This window comes from Trachypithecus francoisi, unplaced genomic scaffold (genome assembly GCF_009764315.1).
Source record: "Trachypithecus francoisi isolate TF-2019V2 unplaced genomic scaffold, Tfra_2.0 Lachesis_group0, whole genome shotgun sequence".
Classification (NCBI taxonomy): Eukaryota; Metazoa; Chordata; class Mammalia; order Primates; family Cercopithecidae; genus Trachypithecus; species Trachypithecus francoisi.
In genome coordinates, this window is record NW_022681453.1 from 125804367 (window position 1) to 125823468 (window position 19102).

General features: G+C 38.5%; 1 protein-coding gene across 3 annotated transcripts in view; it reads left to right on the plus strand.

Annotated features, from left to right (window-relative positions):
- KCNMB2 (potassium calcium-activated channel subfamily M regulatory beta subunit 2) overlaps positions 1–19102 on the plus strand; it is a 321134-nt gene that overhangs the window by 284251 nt on the left and 17781 nt on the right. For all 3 annotated transcript variants that reach the window (XM_033211748.1, XM_033211749.1, XM_033211750.1), the window contains one exon: positions 18386–18556. In XM_033211748.1, the coding sequence (XP_033067639.1) occupies positions 18386–18556 (171 nt within the window). The remainder of the gene's footprint in view (positions 1–18385; positions 18557–19102) is intronic.

Sequence of the window (19102 nt, forward strand, 5' to 3'; positions counted from 1 at the left end):
TTTTGCTGCCATTGCTTTTGGTGTTTTAGACATGAAGTCCTTGCCCATGCCTATGTCCTGAATGGTACTACCCAGGTTTTCTTCTAGGGTTTTTATGGTATTAGGTCTAACATTTAAGTCTCTAATCCATCTTGAATTAATCTTCGTATAAGGAGTAAGGAAAGGATCCAGTTTCAGCTTTCTACTTATGGCTAGCCAATTTTCCCAGCACCATTTATTAAATAGGGAATCCTTTCCCCATTTCTTGTTTTTCTCAGGTTTGTCAAAGATCAGATGGCTGTAGATGTGTGGTATTATTTCTGAGGACTCTGTTCTATTCCATTGCTCTATATCTCTGTTTTGGTACCAGTACCATGCTGTTTTGGTTACTGTAGCCTTGTAGTATAGTTTGAAGTCAGGTAGCGTGATGCCTCCAGCTTTGTTCTTTTGACTTAGGATTGTCTTGGCAATGGGGGCTCTTTTTCGGTTCCATATGAACTTTAAAGCCGTTTTTTCCAATTCTGTGAAGAAAGTCATTGGTAGCTTGATGGGGATGACATTGAATCTATAAATTACCTTGGGTAGTGTGGCCATTTTCATGATATTGATTCTTCCTATCCATGAGCATGGTATGCTCTTCCATTTGTTTGTGTCCTTTTTTATTTCACTGAGCAGTGGTTTGTAGTTCTCCCAATGCAATCCCAATGCAACTGAAGAGGTCCTTTACATCCCTTGTAAGTTGGATTCCTAGGTATTTTATTCTCTTTGAAGCAATTGTGAATGGAAGTTCATTCATGATTTGGCTTTCTGTTTGTCTGTTACTGGTGTATAAGAATGCTTGTGATTTTTGCACATTAATTTTGTATCCTGAGACTTTGCTGAAGTTGCTTATCAGCTTAAGGAGATTTTGGGCTGAGATGATGGGGTTTTCTAAGTATACAATCATGTCATTTGTAAACAGGGACAATTTGACTTCTTCTTTTCCTAACTGAATACCCTTGATTTCTTTCTCTTGCCTGATTACCCTAGCCAGAAGATCCAACACTATGTTGAATAGGAGTGGTGAGAGAGGGCATCCCTGTCTTGTGCCAGTTTTCAAAGGGAATTTTTCCAGTTTTTGCCCATTCAGTATGATATTGGCTGTGGGTTTGTCATAAATAGCTCTTATCATTTTGAGATACGTTCCATCAATACCGAATTTATTGAGCATTTTTAGCATGAAGGGCTGTTGAATTTTGTCAAAGGCCTTTTCTGCATCTATTGAGATAATCATGTGGGTTTTGTCTTTGGTTCTGTTTATATGCTGGATTACGTTTATTGATTTGCGAATGTTGAACCAGCCTTGCATCCCAGGGATGAAGCCCACTTGATCATGGTGGATAAGCTTTTTGATGTGCTGCTGAATCAAGTTTGCCAGTATTTTATTGAGGATTTTTGCATTGATGTTCATCAGGCATATTGGTCTGAAATTCTCTTTTTTTGTTGTGTCTCTGTCAGGCGTTGGTATCAGGATGATGTTGGCCTCATAAAATGAGTTAGGGAGGATTCCCTTTTTTTCTATTGATTGTAATAGTTTCAAAAGGAATGGTACCAGCTCCTCCTTGTACCTCTGGTAGAATTCAGCTGTGAATCCATCTGGTCCTGGACTTTTTTTGGTTGGTAGGCTATTAATTATTGCCACAATTTCAGAGCCTGCTATAGGTCCATTGAGGGATTCAGCTTCTTCCTGGTTTAGTCTTAGGAGAGTGTAAGTGTCCAGGAAATTATCCATTTCTTCTAGATTTTCTAGTTTATTTGCGTAGAGGTGTTTATAGTATTCTCTGATGGTAGTTTGTATTTCTGTGGAGTCGGTGGTGATATCCCCTTTATCATTTTTTATTGTGTCTATTTGATTCTTCTCTCTTTTCTGCTTTATTAGTCTTGCTAGCAGTCTATCAATTTTGTTGATTTTTTTCAAAAAACCAACTCCTGGATTCATTGATTTTTTGGAGGGTTTTTTGTGTCTCTATCTCCTTCAGTTCTGCTCTGATCTTAGTTATTTCTTGCCTTCTGCTAGCTTCTGAATGTGTTTGCTCTTGCTTCTCTAGTTCTTTTAATTGTGATGTTAGAGTGTCAATTTTAGATCTTTCCAGCTTTCTCTTGTGGGCATTTAGTGCTATAAATTTCCCTCTACACACTGCTTTAAATGTGTCCCAGAGATTCTGGTATGTTGTATCTTTGTTCTCATTGGTTTCAAAGAACATCTTTATTTCTGCCTTCATTTCGTTATGTACCCAGTAGTCATTCAGGAGCAGGTTGTTCAGTTTCCATGTAGTTGAGTGGTTTTGATTGAGTTTCTTAGTCCTGAGTTCTAGTTTGATTGCACTGTGGTCTGAGAGACAGTTTGTTATAATTTCTGTTCTTTTACATTTGCTGAGGAGTGCTTTACTTCCAATTATGTGGTCAATTTTGGAATAAGTGTGATGTGATGCTGAGAAGAATGTATATTCTGTTGATTTGGGGAGAGAGTTCTGTAGATGTCTATTAGGTCTGCTTGCTGCAGAGATGAGTTCAATTCCTGGATATCCTTGTTAACTTTCTGTCTCGTTGATCTGTCTAATGTTGACAGTGGGGTGTTGAAGTCTCCCATTAGTATTGTATGGGAGTCTAAGTCTCTTTGTAAGTCTCTAAGGACTTGCTTTTTGAATCTGGGTGCTCCTGTATTGGGTGAATATATATTTAGGATAGTTAGCTCTTCCTGTTGAATTGATCCCTTTACCATTATGTAATGGCCTTCTTTGTCTCTTTTGATCTTTGATGGTTTAAAGTCTGTTTTATCAGAGACTAGGATTGCAACCCCTGCTTTTTTTTGTTCTCCATTTGCTTGGTAGATCTTCCTCTGTCCCTTTATTTTGAACCTATGTATGTCTCTGCATGTGAGATGGGTCTCCTGAATACAGCAAACTGATGGGTCTTGACTCTTTATCCAGTTTGCCAGTCTGTGTCTTTTAATTGGACCATTTAGTCCATTTACATTTAAGGTTAATATTGTTATGTGTGAATTTGATCCTGCCATTATGATATTAACTGGTTATTTTGCTCGTTAGTTGATGCAGTTTCTTCCTAGCCTCGATGGTCTTTACATTTTGGCATGTTTTTGCAATGGCTGGTACCAGTTGTTCCTTTCCATGTTTAGGGCTTCCTTCAGGGTCTCTTGTAAGGCAGGCCTGGTGGTGACAAAATCTCTAAGCATTTGCTTATCTGTAAAGGATTTTATTTCTCCTTCACTTATGAAACTTAGTTTGGCTGGATATGAAATTCTGGGTTGAAAATTCTTTTCTTTAAGAATGTTGAATATTGGCCCCCACTCTCTTTTGGCTTGTAGAGTTTCTGCCGAGAGATCTGCTGTTAGTCTGATGGGCTTCCCTTTGTGGGTAACCCGACCTTTCTCTCTGGCTGCCCTTAAGATTTTTTCCTTCATTTCAACTTTGGTGAATCTGGCAATTATGTGTCTTGGAGTTGCTCTTCTGGAGGAGTATCTTTGTGGCGTTCTCTGTATTTCCTGAATTTGAATGTTGGCCTGCCCTACTAGGTTGGGGAAGTTCTCCTGGATGATATCCTGAAGAGTGTTTTCCAACTTGGTTCCATTTTCCCCCTCACTTTCAGGCACCCCAGTCAGATGTAGATTTGGTCTTTTTATCTAATCCCATACTTCTTGCAGGCTTTGTTCATTTCTTTTTCTTCTTTTTTCTTTAGACTTCTCTTCTCGCTTTATTTCATTCATTTGATCCTCAATCGCTGATACTCTTTCTTCCAGTTGATCGAGTCAGTTACTGAAGCTTGTGCATTTGTCACATATTTCTCGTGTCATGGTTTTCATCTCTGTCAGTTCGTTTATGGCCTTCTCTGCATTAATTATTCTGGTTATCAATTCTTCCACTCTTTTTTCAAGATTTTTAGTTTCTTTGCGCTGGGTACGTAATTCCTCCTTTAGCTCTGAGAAGTTTGATGGACTGAAGCCTTCTTCTCTCATCTCATCAAAGTCATTCTCCGTCCAGCTTTGATCCATTGCTGGCAATGAGCTGCGTTCCTTTGCAGGGGGAGATGCACTCTTATTTTTTGAATTTCCAGCTTTTCTGCCCTGCTTTTTCCCCATCTTTGTGGTTTTATCTGCCTCTGGTCTTTGACGATGGTGACGTACTGATGGGGTTTTGGCGTGGGTGTCCTTCCTGTTTGTTAGTTTTCCTTCTAACAGTCAGGACCCTCAGCTGCAGGTCTGTTGGAGATTGCTTGAGGTCCACTCCAGACCCTGTTTGCCTGGGTATCAGCAGCAGAGGCTGCAGAAGATAGAATATTGCTTAACAGCGAGTGTACCTGTCTGATTCTTGCTTTGGAAGCTTCCTCTCAGGGGTGTACTCCACCGTGTGAGGTGTGGGGTGTTGGTCTGCCCCTAGTGGGGGATGTCTCCCAGTTAGGGTACTCAGGGGTCAGGGACCCACTTGAGCAGGCAGTCTGTCCATTCTCAGATCTCAACCTCCCTGTTGGGAGTTCCACTGCTCTCTTCAAAGCTGTCAGACAGAGTCGTTTGCATCTGCAGAGGTTTCTGCTGCTTTGTTGTTGTTGTTGTTGTTGTTGTTGTTGTTGATTAGCTGTGCCCTGTCCCCAGAGGTGGAATCTACAGAGACAGGCAGGGCTCCTTGAGCTGCTGTGAGCTCCACCCAGTTCGAGCTTCCCAGCGGCTTTGTTTACCTACTTAAGCCTCAGCAATGGCGGGCGCCCCTCCCCCAGCCTTGCTGCTGCCTTGCAGTTAGATGGCAGACTGCTGTGCTAGCAATGAGGGAGGCTCCGTGGGCGGGCGTGGGACCCTCCCGGCCAGGTGTGGGATATAATCTCCTGGTGTGTCCATTTGCTAAGACCCCTGGTACAGCACAGTATTGGGGTGGGAGTTACCCAATTTTCCAGGTGTTGTGTGTCTCAGTTCCCCTGGTTAGGAAAAGGGATTCCCCTCCCCCTTGCACTTCCCTAGTGAGGCATGACTCGCCCTGCTTCAGCTCTCCCTGGTCGGGCTGCAGCAGCTGACCAGGACGATTGTCCAGCACTCCCTAGTGAGATGAACCCAGTACCTCAGTTGAAAATGCAGAAATCACCTGTCTTCTGTGTCGCTCGTGCTGGGAGTTGGAGACTGGAGCTGTTCGTATTCGGCCATCTTGCTCCACCCCTCCTAACATCTAGTTTTTACGTGGATAACCAATTGCCCCAGCACCATTTATTGGAGAGTTTATCCTTTCCCCATTGATCTAAAAATCACTTGTCATTTATTACATCTCCATGCATACATGGATATGTTTTTGAATCTCTATTCTGTTCTACCAGCCAGTTTTGTCTACCTCAGACAAACACCACACATGAGTTTAAATTTTTAGCATTATGCCTGTTATACATCTTGATATTTAATAGGACTAGTCACCCATCTTGTTATTTTGTAGTCAGAAGAGTATTTACTATTCTTAGCCACTTGCACTTCCAACTAAGTTTTAAAATCAGGTTGGCAAGTTACACCTATTGTACTTCCCAAAAAAAATTCTTGGGATTTTTAATAGAATTTTATAAAATTAATTAATTAATTTGTGATAAATTTACATCTTTATGTCAGAAAGTCTTTCTCTGAATGAGTATGATTAACCTTTACATTGGTTTGTCTTCCCTAATATCTCTTAATAAAGTTTTGCATTAAAAAAATTGTACATCATTTATTAGATTTATACCTAAGTACTATCTTTTTTATTGAAATGGCATCGAATTTATTGAATAACTGAATTGTTTTAAATATTGAGTCTCCACATCCCTGAATATAATTCCTTATTTATCCATGATTTTTATATTTCATCCAGTATCATTTTGCAATTATTTCATTAGATTTATATTTAAGCAACATTTCGTGGCAATTATTATCATACCTCTTATGTTATATATGTATTTTTACTGCTGATGTATAGAAATGCTACCACTTTTGTAGTTACTGATTTTTTTCTATCAATCAACCTTGTGGAACTCAGTATGTTTTTAAGTAGTTACTGATAGATTTGTATAGATTTCCCATATTTGTGTTTTCTTCAAATAATAATGTTGTTTCTTTGTTTCCAATTCTTATGGTATTTTTCTCATGTGTTACATTCTTAATCTATTGTCAGGGACTTTCAGCATAATATTGTAGAGTAAATCAATTATGATTACTAATATATTTGGGCTGCCTTTTTCAAACTCAAGTGACTTTTTAACTCATCATTTATTTGTTTGTGTAACTTTGGTCTGTTTAATTCAGCCAAACTAATTAAGTCTTTAAAATTGTATTTTATTTTCTCCCATTTGGAAATTTGGATATTTCATTTATGTTTTTAGATAATTCATTTTCATATGTGTGCATGAATTGACCAATATGAAGATAATTAATGCTTTCATTATCCTGCCAAAAAATAAACTTCAATGACCCTACTCTCATAACTTCACTACTTTGTCGTTGTTTTTGTTGTTGCTGTTGTTGCTGTTGTTTTTTTAATCTTAGACTCAGGAGGTACATGTGCAAGATTTGTTATATGAGCATATCGAGTAATACTGAAGTTTGGGCCTCTATTGAACCCATCATTTCAAATAGTGAACCTAGTACCCAATACATAGTTTTTCAACTTTTTTCCCTCCCTCCCTGCCCCTTTTTGGAGTCCCCAGTGTCTACTGTTTCCAGCTTTATGTCCACATGTACCCATTGTTTCACTCCCACGTATAAGTGAGAACATGCAGTATTTGGTTTTCAGTTTCTGCATTAATTCACTTAGGATAATAGCCTTCAGCTGCAAACGACATGATTTCATTCCTTTTTACGGCTGGGCAATATTTGATGGTGTATATGTACCACATTTGATGAACACTTAGGTTGATTCTATGACTTTGCTATTATGAATAGTGCTTTGATAAACATATGAGTGCAGATATTTTTTGACAGAATGATTTCTTTTCCTTTGGGTAGATACCCACTCCAGTAATGGTATCAATTATGGTTGCTGGGTCAAATGGTAGCTCCATTTTTAGTAATTTGAGAAATCTCCACACTGCTTTTCATGGAGGTTGAACTAAGTTACATTTCCACCAACAGTGCCTATGTGTTCCCTTTTCCTCTCAGCCTCGCCAACATCTGTTATTTTTGACTTTTTAATAATAGACACCCTGCATGGTCTCATTGTGGTCTTAATTTGCATTTTTCTAATGATTAGTAATATTGAGTATTTTTTTCATGTTTATTGGCTTGCATATATGTGTCTTCTTTTGAGAAGTGTCTGTTCATGTCCTTTGCCCACTTTTTAGTGGGTTATTTGTTTTCTTCTTGTTGATTTGTTTAACTTCCTGATAGATTCTGGATATTAGTCCTTTGTCAGGTGCAGAGCTTGCAAATATTTTCTCTCATTCTGTAGGTAGTCTGTTTACTCTGTTAATTATTTATTTTGATTAGTTTAATTAAGTCCCATTTGTCAATTTTTGGTTTTGTTCCATTTACTTTTGAGTGCTCTCTTTTTTTTGTAATGTGTAAATTACACTATTTTGCCTAATATATAAAAAGGCAATTGACTATTGCATATTGCTTTGGTTTCAGCAACTATACTAGTTTTTGTTTGTGCTTTGTTTTTTGTTTTGTTTTGTTTCTTTGCAAGAGGGTCTTGCTGTGTCACACTGGCTGGAGTACAGTAGCGTAATCATGATTCACTGCAGCCTGGAAATCCTAGGCTCAAGCAATCCTCCCACCTCGGCCCCCAAGCAGCTGAAACTACAGGCATGCACCACTAGGCCTGGCTAATTTTCTTTTTAGAGATGGTGCCTTGCTGTGTTGCCTAGGCTGGTCTTGAACTCCTGAGTTCAAATGATCCTCCTCCCACCTCAGCCTCCCAAAGTGTGGAGATTACAGGTGCAAGTCATCACACCCAGCCTAAATTTTCTTATTAATAATTTATCTGTAGATTCTTGTGTATTTTCTTCATAATTACATCATTGGTGAATAATACGTTTTTATTTCTTCTTTATCAGTAAATATACTATTCATTCATATGTTATACTGCTAGTAAATCAGTAAATTATGAATAAAACAGGTAATAATGGACATCTTTACTTTTGTTTCTGCTCATAAAATGCATTCTGTCAACATTTCACCATTAAGTATCAAGTTTACTATAGGTATTTCTTCTATACCATTTATCATATTAAGGATGTTCCTATCTATTTTTAATTTGATAGGAGATTTTATCATGAATGAATGTTAAATTTTATCAAATATGTTTCTCTACATTTATTACATTATTATATGACTATAGCCCTTTAATATATTTATGTAATAGATTACATTAATAGTCAAATAATAACCCACATTATAAATTCCTGGGATAACCACAGCTTGATCATGGCATATTTTCATTTTTATACACTCTTAGTTTAACTTGTTTTTAAAATTTCACATTTATATTTGTGAAAGACATTGACCTATAATTTTTTTATTATTCTTTAAGTTCTAGGGTACATGTGCACAACGTGCAGGTTTGTTACATATGTATACATATGCCATGTTGGTGTGCTGCACCCATTAACTCGTCATTTACATTAGGTATATCTCCTAATGCTATCCTTCTCCCATACCCCCTCCCCACAATAGGACCCGGTGTGCGATGCTCCCCTTCCTGTGTCCAAGTGATCTCATTGTTCAATTCCCACCTATGAGTGAGAACATGTGGTATTTGGTTTTCTGTTCTTGTGATAGTTTGCTGAGAATGATGGGTTTTTTTGTGTATTGTTCTGATTTGGTCTTAGTATCAAAGTTTACTAACCTCATTAATAGGTTGGGTAGCATTTCATCTTTTTCTATATTCTGGAATGATTTGTATACTATAAGTAGAGTTTAGCTATAAATCATCAGAGACTACTGTTTCCATTATGGTGATTTTTTAACTGATGATTCAAATTTTTAATGATTTATAACTATTTGAGTTTTCTATTTATTTCTGAATTGGTTTCAGTAAGTTATATTTTTGAAAACTTTGCTGTATATTTCAGGAAGTTATATACTTCAGAGTTTCCAAATGTCTCATATATAGCTATTTTCAATATTTTCTTTCTAATCCATACCTTATCTGTAGTTATAGTTTTTAATTCCTGATACTTATTTGGCCCTTTTCTATTTTTTCCCTGATCAGTTTTTTTCAGTTTTTTGTTAGTCTTTTCAAAAGAAATTAACCTTTGACCTCATTAGTGCTTTAATATAGTTCATCTATTTCATTTATTTCTGCTCAAGTTTATTATTTCCTTCCTTGTACTTTATTTTAGTATATTCTGTTAATCTTTTTCTAACTTACTAAGTTGGATGCCTAGTGCATTAATCTTCAGGCTTTCTTCTTATCTAATATAAGTATTTAAAACTACGTATTTCTATCCATGTATTGCTTTAGCTGCATCCCACTAGTTGCTCTATAGTGTTTTTCATATCAGTTAATTCTGATTTTTAATTTTTGTTGGACCTTATTCTATGACCCATGAGTTCTTTGTACTATAGTTTTACTTTCATCTGTAGATGTCATTCTAGTTATTTTTTGTTATTTATTTCTAGCATTATTGCATTAGAACCAAATAATGTGGTCAATATAAAGGTCAGTACTTCTCAAAGTCTCTCTAGGTTATAACACCCTCACTTATCTAGACAATTCACATAATTTCCTGTTTCCTTCTATATCTTACATTAAAGCTTTTCATAAAATTTAATATGCTAATTGGTCCAACAAAAATAAATATGAATTAAAATATTAAGATATCATTGGGAGAGTATGTTATCTAATAAGCTAAAGGCAGGACTAAAAAGAAATAATTCCAACCTTCATTTCCATAATTTTGTTCTCACTTTTAGTGTCTTACCCATAAGACCTGGGTCACAGTGTTACAAGACTTCCTGGAAAGTCTCATGAATTAATACGTTGGCAATAATAACGTTAAGCTCATGGACAAAATCCTTCATGTTAATGACATATACAAACATAAATGAAGTGTGACTGTCATTTCTCCCCAAACTCAAAAACTCATTGCTCCCGATGAAATGTACACATTAAAAGACCAAAAATGATAATAATAATCAAACTAATCAAATTGTACCATAAAATATACACCTACCAGCTCAAGGAAAAATCCATGAAATCTGAAACTAATTGAAGATGAAGACAGATGTAAAAGGAGCACATCTCAAAAATGGAGGAGGCTGTGGTGGACAAAAGGCAGAACAATGGTTGTGTTCATCAATGCCATGCCTTCTCTGCCATATGAAATAACAGGTGCGTTCTCATGGGGCAGAGATGTATAGCAGCTCTGCTCACTGAAGCTCTGAAGGCACCCAGCAATCCATTGCCTCACAGGTTCACCTGAAGATCTAACAGAAGGGCATGTATCCCTAAGTCTGGGAACTAGAGGGTTCAGTGCCTGGAGACTTCGATTTTTTTCTGGAAAGAATACTAAATTTGTTGGTGATAGAGTCCAATGGACACTAATGGGAAGACAGAAATTTGAGGTATGTTCTAGCCATGCTTCCCTGATTTATTTAGTTTTAATAGACCATTCAGCTTCCCTATAACTGGCTATCTCACAACCTATGCTTGTTGTAGTCAGTCTAGTCCAAATAAAAGGAACATATTTTATAAGCCTAATAAATGCAAGAGACTGAACTTACAAAGATGTGGTCTATCTTTAACTCTTGAACAGCTCAGTATTCACTGGGCCAGAGATGCACAGACATAAATATTCAGCACATGTAAGTTCTAGAAGAGCTCTCAGCCAGGTAATTTCAGATATATTTAATTCTTCATTTCTAATTAATGCTTTCCCTACTTCTCTTCCCTGCATCCACCAGGTGCCCCATCACATATCTGAGAGATTCAGGATTCTGCAGAATTCTCTTCTGCCCTTTCCATGTTTTAGTGGCCACTCTGTCTTTTGTTTCTCTGACTACCTAGAGAGTCTCATTAAAACCCATAGTGTTGCTAGTTCTAGACACAAATGATGCCCAGATCTAAATCTGTTTGTTTTTTAGTTTGTTTGTTCTTAAGTTCTGGAGTACATGTGCAGGATGTGCAGGTTTTTTACATAGGTAAATATGTGCCATAGGTGGTTTGCTGCACCTACCAACCCAGCACCTAGGTAGTAAGCCCAGCATGCATTAGCTGTTTTCCCTAATGCTCTTCCATTCCCACTCTTCCCCAGCACACCCCAGTAAGTGTTGTTCCCTTTCCTGTGTCCACATGTACTCATTGCTCAGCTCCCACTTTTAAGTGAGAACATGCAGTCTTTGGTTTTCTGTTTCTGTGTTAGTTTGCTGAGGATAATGGCTTCCAGCTTCATCTAAGTAGATCTAAATATTAATCTCCTCTATCACTTCTCTTTTTTTAAACTCCTCTGTATCTAATACCTGAAACATTGGGAGAGTTTAAGAATCAGTCCCTTTGTCTCCATATGTAAGCATTTCTAAACAACCAACCACACCAATACAAGTGATCTTTCTAAAGCACGTATCTAATCATTGTACTTGCTTAATTCTTTTAATCCCCTCTCTAACTTCAAAAGACATACAAGATCCTTTTTCTCTGGCCCCTGCCTGTCTAACCAGCTCACTGTCTGCCATTCCCCACCCACAATATCGTGGAATCCAACCACACTCTCCTACCTCTATTCTCTCAAATTCTGCCTGGATACTCTTCCCTTCTCAATCATTTGCTCGTCCAAGACTTAATTTGGTCTGTCAAAGGACTCTTAATCATCACGATTTAAATCAAGTTATGGTCCCTAACTGACAGGCTTCCTAAACCACCTTTGTGCTTGTAAATCATAACCCTGGGCCAATTTAATCCATAACATGTCTGTAGTTACGGTTTTTAATTCCTGACATTTATTTGTCCCTTTTCTGTTTTTCTCTTCTACCATCGATCTACTGAATGTTCATTTTAAGGAATGCCTGAAAAAGTAATGGCCAATAGGCCTGAGGCCAGTTTGCCAAAGAATCCATTTGCCATCAGTCATTTAGGTGAATTTATCGAATTTCGCTATACACCACAAATTTTGTATGATCATTGTAACCCTACACAGTTCTACAATAAACCACACTAAATGGAATGAAAACATTTACGGGGGGCCAGATTTAGGGCCTTCAGACTCTCTCCACTCTGTCTCTCATTCTCTGCAGCCATTGTCTCTCAATCTCTCTGCCCCTCTGTCTTTCCATCTCTTGTCCCAGACACCCACTGCCTCCAGTCTCCTTTTCTCTCTGTCCCCTGTTCCTCCCACCCCCATCCCAGCCATGACCTCCGGCTTCCTCTGCCCCCTAGTCTTCCCTCCTCTACCCTCTGGGTGTCTCCCTCTCCAGGTCAGTGGGCCAGATTTCGTGTTTCACTGATTCTTCTTTCCAACTTAGCAGAGGGACCTACTATTCTTACCACAACCTTTATCAATGAGTACAAGAAACAAATTTTGGTTAATTGATAAAGTTGATAAATCCATCAAAGTGGTCATAATGTGAAATTTGCCACAAGAATTTCAATAATACTAAAATATTAGGAAAACAGCCAATGACTCTAAAAAGAATTTGAAAACTAGTAAAAATTGAAAGGCTCCCACATGAAATGCCAAATTTTTGTTATATTTGTTAGAAGGATATATTCACAAACAAATTCAAGAAAGGCATATTTATAAATATATTCATAAGAATATATTTACAAAGAGACTAAGCCTCCCTAGAAAACTTAGCTTTCAAAAATATCAAACTGATCCTAAAATACTGCTAAGATGAATACATCTGTAAGAAAAACACACTTTATGATTGAACAGATTTTTAAAATACAGTCTTGAAATATTCATACACAAATTTATTTATAATCCTTTACTATATTTAAAACAATACTCCTTAAAATAAGTCTTTGTTAAATCTGTAAGTGTGGTAAAGTTGGCAAAATATTTATGTAGTAAGCTGATCCTTCAGTAAATTGGCTTTTGGGGAATTAGCCATTGAGAAACTGATCCTTTAGCAAATTGGCCCTTGGTATATCAGTTTGCTTCCCTTGTACACACCTCTCTAATCAGTCTCATTGCCACACATTGCAATGACTGACATCTCCCTCAGCTCTCTTGGAACACTAAGTCTTATTTACTTGGTATCGCCAGAACTTAGCACATTGTGTTTCATCTGATGAAGACTTAGAAATGTTGACCAATGAATAAACAAATTAATTCATAAACGGCCTTTATGCTGCCTTAACCTGAGTACTTCTCTCCTTCTCCTTATGGGATAGATACCAAGGGAATCTGAATTTAAATGGATGACAGTCAAGGAGGAGAAATTTTCTTGCACATTTTACTCTTTATATCTATATTTGTATATGCATAGCCTCATAAATAATGAGCCCCAATATCAAACTTCAAGAAACTATACAAAAGGAGCTCAAAACAAATTTTTACTAGGTTGACTATTACTTGGGGTAAAATTTATTGAAGCCTTACTAAACAATTGAAAATATTTTGTTTACAAGACATTTACCACAAACACTTTTGTTATACTTGGATTTGTCCTGTAGATATATTAATAACTTCTGTTCTCCAAAGGCTTTGAGCAGAATGTTCCCTATATATAGTAAAGACTGCACTATATCTACTATTTGTTGTTGTCAACATGTGGTTCACCATGAAGCCAAGACTATCTCAATAGACCTTAAATGTGTCCTTGCCAGGATACATCAAGGCTAGATCAGCGTCAAACTTATAAAGTCAAATTCCTGCTCTACGCCCACTGCTGGGCAGCACACTTAGCCAAAACTGAATTTGTAGTCATACCCCAGACTCATTCTTCCTCCTGAGCTCTCTACATCAGTGAATTGTACCGGCCCTCATTCCATTATTCTCAGCACTACCACCTCTACCCTCAACTCCTCTCAGATAGATTCATAAAGAATAGACAGAAAGAACCAAAGGGTGATGAGCTATCAGCCTTGTTAGTAGTTACACAGTTAACCCATACATTACACGGCTTCCTAGTATGTTAGAGGACGCATAGGCCTGTGGCCCAAAATATGGCATCATGCTCCTTCCAGCTAACACTGAAGACAACATGGTGTAGAAGAGGCCAACTAACCCACTCTGTCTCAGGTTGGGAACACCCTCTTTTCCAACTGAGATTTACTACCCTTACTACCTGGACATGCAAAAAACCAAAGCACACCAGGCCTGAACAAAAACAAATCCAAAATGATATTTTTTTTTACAAAAATTATGCCATTCATTAGCAATGACCCAAAAAATAGAGGTGGCCCTCTGACTCTGGCATATCTCACCACTGAGATTAGTCACTCTTCTGTCTGTACTTAGGACACTAAACCTGTGGGAAGAGAATCTATAAATGTACAATCACTTTCTTCCTCTTTAGCAAGGTCAGCAGAAGTCAGAAGTCACCTCTTTGGATCCTGGAAGAGCAGGGAAACAGAGAAACAAGGATCTCACCTTCCCACTCTCCACCATTTCTCCAGTCATCCACACCAAGTACTAGAGCATAAATCTAAGCTACATCATTTTTCTTGCTTCCTCATCATCCACTGTATTTTATCAGCCACCAAATCCTGAAGTTCTGTCCCGTAGATTTTCTCCATGTACCGTTTCATCTTCATACATCCTACCTTGACCCTAGATCCAGCCCTCATTGTCCTGTGCCAACACTACAGTAACAGTCCCCCCATTCCTCTCTCTGATTTAAGCCCTATCCTGTTTCTTAAACTCTGCACAGAAGCCAGAGTGATCATTCTGAAACTCAGTCATGTCACCCTCTGACAGATTTCCATTCACTACGGAGTAAAGGCCAAGCTCTTTAGAATGACTTACAAAACCCTTCATGGCCTACCTACCTTTGCAAACTCATCTGCCTCTTTTTCCCTGTCCCATAGGCATCTCAGTAATATTAAAACAGTTATAGTTTCTGATATTCACCATGAAATTGCAAGTCTCCATCGCTTTGCTCATGTGAGTCCTTCTGTCTAAAATACCCTTGACTCTTTGTCTCATTTGGTTAACCCTGATTAAACCTTGAAGATTTTGTTTAAAGTGTTCCTCCTTCAGGAACCATTCCCTAAACTCATCCCTGGCTCTCCGTCCTGCTCCCTCAGGCTGGGGTATCCTCCCCTCTTCTCTATTCCTGTAATACTCTGTGAATTGCTCCATCATTATATTTTTCATCCTATGCTGATATTTATATACTTATCTGTTTTCCTTTTGGGCGGGGCCCATATCCCCAATAACAAGAGGTTACCAGCATTCAGGAGAAGTTTGTGAACCTAAACTGAACTCTTTGCTCTTCCAAATCATGTATTCATTTCTTTATTTTCCATTAATTCGATCATCATTTACTAATGAATTCCAGGGGCATGGCCCACTCCACTCACCCACTTTCATTTTGCTGGGTAGTATCCTGATTTCTCAGATATTTTTGGGGCTCTATGAAAATCGTTCACTTTTCCCCTCTCTATACGTTCCAGAGCATATCAAAAACATTTGTTAACCACTTTCAATTTGTGATTTGTTTTTGAATTACAAGTTTGAATCATTTTTATATGCCTCTTGTTCTGATGACACAACTGACTGATTACACTTCTCTTTTACGGGTATAGGCTGACATAAGTGATGCTGTGTGATAGTCTAATACCTTGGAATTGTGAGATTATGCTCCCTCCTTGCTGTCTTCCATCTGCAGGAAATGCAGACCTTGATGGCAGCCATCAGAGTTAAATATATGTTGATACATAACATTAGTGAAGTAACAGCAGATTATTATTTTACAGCAGGTCTTTGAAGCTACTCAGACTCAGCCTGTCTCTTCCTGATTCAGAAAAGCTTTCAGCCCACTGGCTTTAGCCACTAACGGACACTGATTTTTTTAAATTTCAGTTCATAAAGGGTGAAGTTTTAAAAGCTTTGATGTAAATCCTACAATTTCCAAACAAAATCTCAAAAAAAAATGAAGAAACACAGAGGGTGGGTGGTTGCCAGTCTGTGGAAGTCAAAAGCAGGGCAGGCCAGCTAATCCAGGGGCATCGGGATTGGGAGCTGGGGAATAATGAAAGATGTGGGCTCTCCATGCCTCTGGTAATAATCATGAGCAGCCAAGAGCAAGTGACAGTGGGAAGAAGCCAGGAAGGACAGGGACATGAAAAGATGATAAACAAAGGCTTGTATTTAGCTCTGACTCTCCTACTACAATGAGCTGACTTCGCAAGGAAAGAGTAAGATTTATATAAACCACCTCATAAAGAGAACTTTAAAATAATAATAAGAAGCTAATCAGTTAATTTTGCACAAACAATACTTAGATTAATAAATACTCAGCCCTACAACCTCATGGAAATATATTAAGTGCATACGCACTCTATCACCTCTATAAGGAATCAAAATATTTAGCAACCAGCCCAGAATGGATCAGCCAATCAGAAGAGACATTGGTTATAGACACCAGTCAGGCCATCCTCGAGCACAAAGCTAAATATAAGCCCTGAAAAAATACACAACTGCACAAACAACAAACATATCTTCCCTCCCCTGCAAAGTTCCACTTTAGAGTCTACTCTGGTTCCTCTCCCAAGCAACAAGAGTGATTAGCAATACAAATTTGAATGAAAACTCTGAAGTTATTCTTGTGCATATTGGTTTTTGCCTGAAGCTAAAAAAAAAAAAATGACTTGAGAGTTTCTTTTTCCATTTTCAGCATTTTATTTGTCCTTGCTGTTTCTAGGCTCTAAAGGCCAGCGATTTTCCCATTTCCACTGCCCTGCAATCCAAAGCTCCCTCCTCAAAATAGACACCGAGAAATCATGAGCTGTTTCTCGGTCGCAGGCCTTGCAGGAATTCCTGAGCATTGCCTTCCTACTCAAGCTTCTCTTCATCTCACCGAGCATCCAGCACTTCCGCATTTCTTTTCTACCTTCTCCTCCAGACCTGGTTTCAAATCCAATCCTCCATCCCTAATCTTTATACACTATTAATTTTCTTGCAATTTTGTCCATTAGAAATTCTTTGGAGAATAGTAGCAATTTTAGGGTTTTCTGATGTCCGTGTCATTGAGCTGTAGCTCCCCACTCCATTTTTTGAATGGGAACATTTGTTACTAATCTCATGTCAGTCATTCTCTTAAATGATTTGCTTGTATCATGTCACTTAGCCATTAAAATGCATTTAAACATTATTTTCACTTTGCAGGCAACTGGGGATCAGAAAGTCTAAGGAACGGCCGGGCATGGTGGCTCATGCCTGTAATCCCAGCACTTTGGGAGGCCGAGGCGGGTGGATCACGAAGTCAGGAGATCGAGACCATCCTGGCAAACACGGTGAAACCTCGTCTCTATTAAAAAAAATACAAAAAATTAGCCAGGCGTGGTGGCAGGCGCCTGTAGTCCCAGCTACTCAGGAGGCTGAGGCAGGAGAATGGCGTGAACCAGGGAGGCGGAGCTTGCAGTGAGCGGAGGTCGCACCACTGCACTCCAGCCTGGGCGGCACAGTGAGACTCCATCTCAAAAAAAAAAAGAAAGAAAGAAAGTCTAAGGCACTTCTAATTGATCACACAGCTAATAAACAGTGAAACCAGTCTGAACTCAGGAGACAGTTGATTTCAATTTCTTGTTCTTTCTTACCCTACATTGCTGCTCTAAAATAAAAAACAAAAATACTAATAAAACTGTCCAAAGTTATAGGGTCTGGCCTCAATTTGAATGACACTTTTCTAACTCAATCGAATGTTTTCACATGTAAGAATAGCTGGGTCACCACTCTACATCTTCACACTGCTTATCATCTCAAGCCAACAAAGCCCTAAGCAGCCCTCAGCTTGAGAAAAATGTTAACCAAAATAACTTCTGCCTATCATTACTGAAGAGAAATGAAAGATTAATTTGATATATTCCAAGTATATGTTGCCATTTATTTGAATCAATGCTCCATTAGGTATTCCAAAATTATTTAAAAATCAATAATGATCAGCTTTGGGTTAAATGGTAAAGTCAACAAATCCAAAGCATCATTTTGAGGGTTGAGGGGACTGGTTTCTTTCTTTAGAATTAGATAGAACAAAAATTAATTTACAGTTAGACATTGGCCCCAGAGTAAAGAAGGAGGCTTATTTCTTCTCAGGACTGGTACAGGTACAGGCGTGCATGTGCTTGTGAGTGTGTGTGCATGCATGTGTGTACTTGTGTGGGAGGTGGTGGACACACAGTGAGGTCCAGCTGCATTGAGGCAGGTTTGGAGGGCCCTAGGAAGGCATGGACAGAAACTGACCTGCTCTCTAGGGGCATGCTGATGAACTAAACTTTATGTAAGACCATATTGTTTTCAACCTCAGAAATATTTACCAGAAAATCAGAGACCATGACCTCCTGGACAAAAGGAAAACAGTCACAGCACTGAAGGCAGGAGAGGACCGAGCCATTCTCCTGGGACTGGCCATGATGGTGTGCTCCATCATGATGTACTTTCTGCTGGGAATCACACTCCTGCGCTCATACATGCAGAGGTAATACCACCGGGAGGGTGGGGCCCTGCTGTTTGTCTCCTCCTCCATCCTCCCCCATCACTTAGGCAACCCTAAGGTCATCTTCCTCGCCTTCTTTCCTGATAAGAATTTTGAGAAGTTCCTGGTAAATAATACTTTTCAATAATGTTATCTAATAATAATAATAAATATAGCTCTATGTATAACATGGATACCAGGTGTCAAAGACTTTTACTTGTTTAATTATCACAATTACTCTATAAGGTAAGTATAAATATACTCATTATAAAAATGGCAAAACTGAGGCTAAAGAGAGATATGATTTCCTCAGTGTCTTACAGCTCTTACTTGTGGCAGAGCTAAGATTCAAGCCCACATCTCGCTTATTCCGAAGTCCCTACTCTTGCCACTTCACACTTCTGTCCGTTCCCCACCCTCCTCCCTTTTCCACCCCAACCAACCCCTCCATCACCTTCCATGTGAGTGGTTCTCAACTGCATATTCCAACTTCCCCAGAAACTCTAAAAATGACAATACCCAGCCCCCATCATCATCACCCCAGAAGGT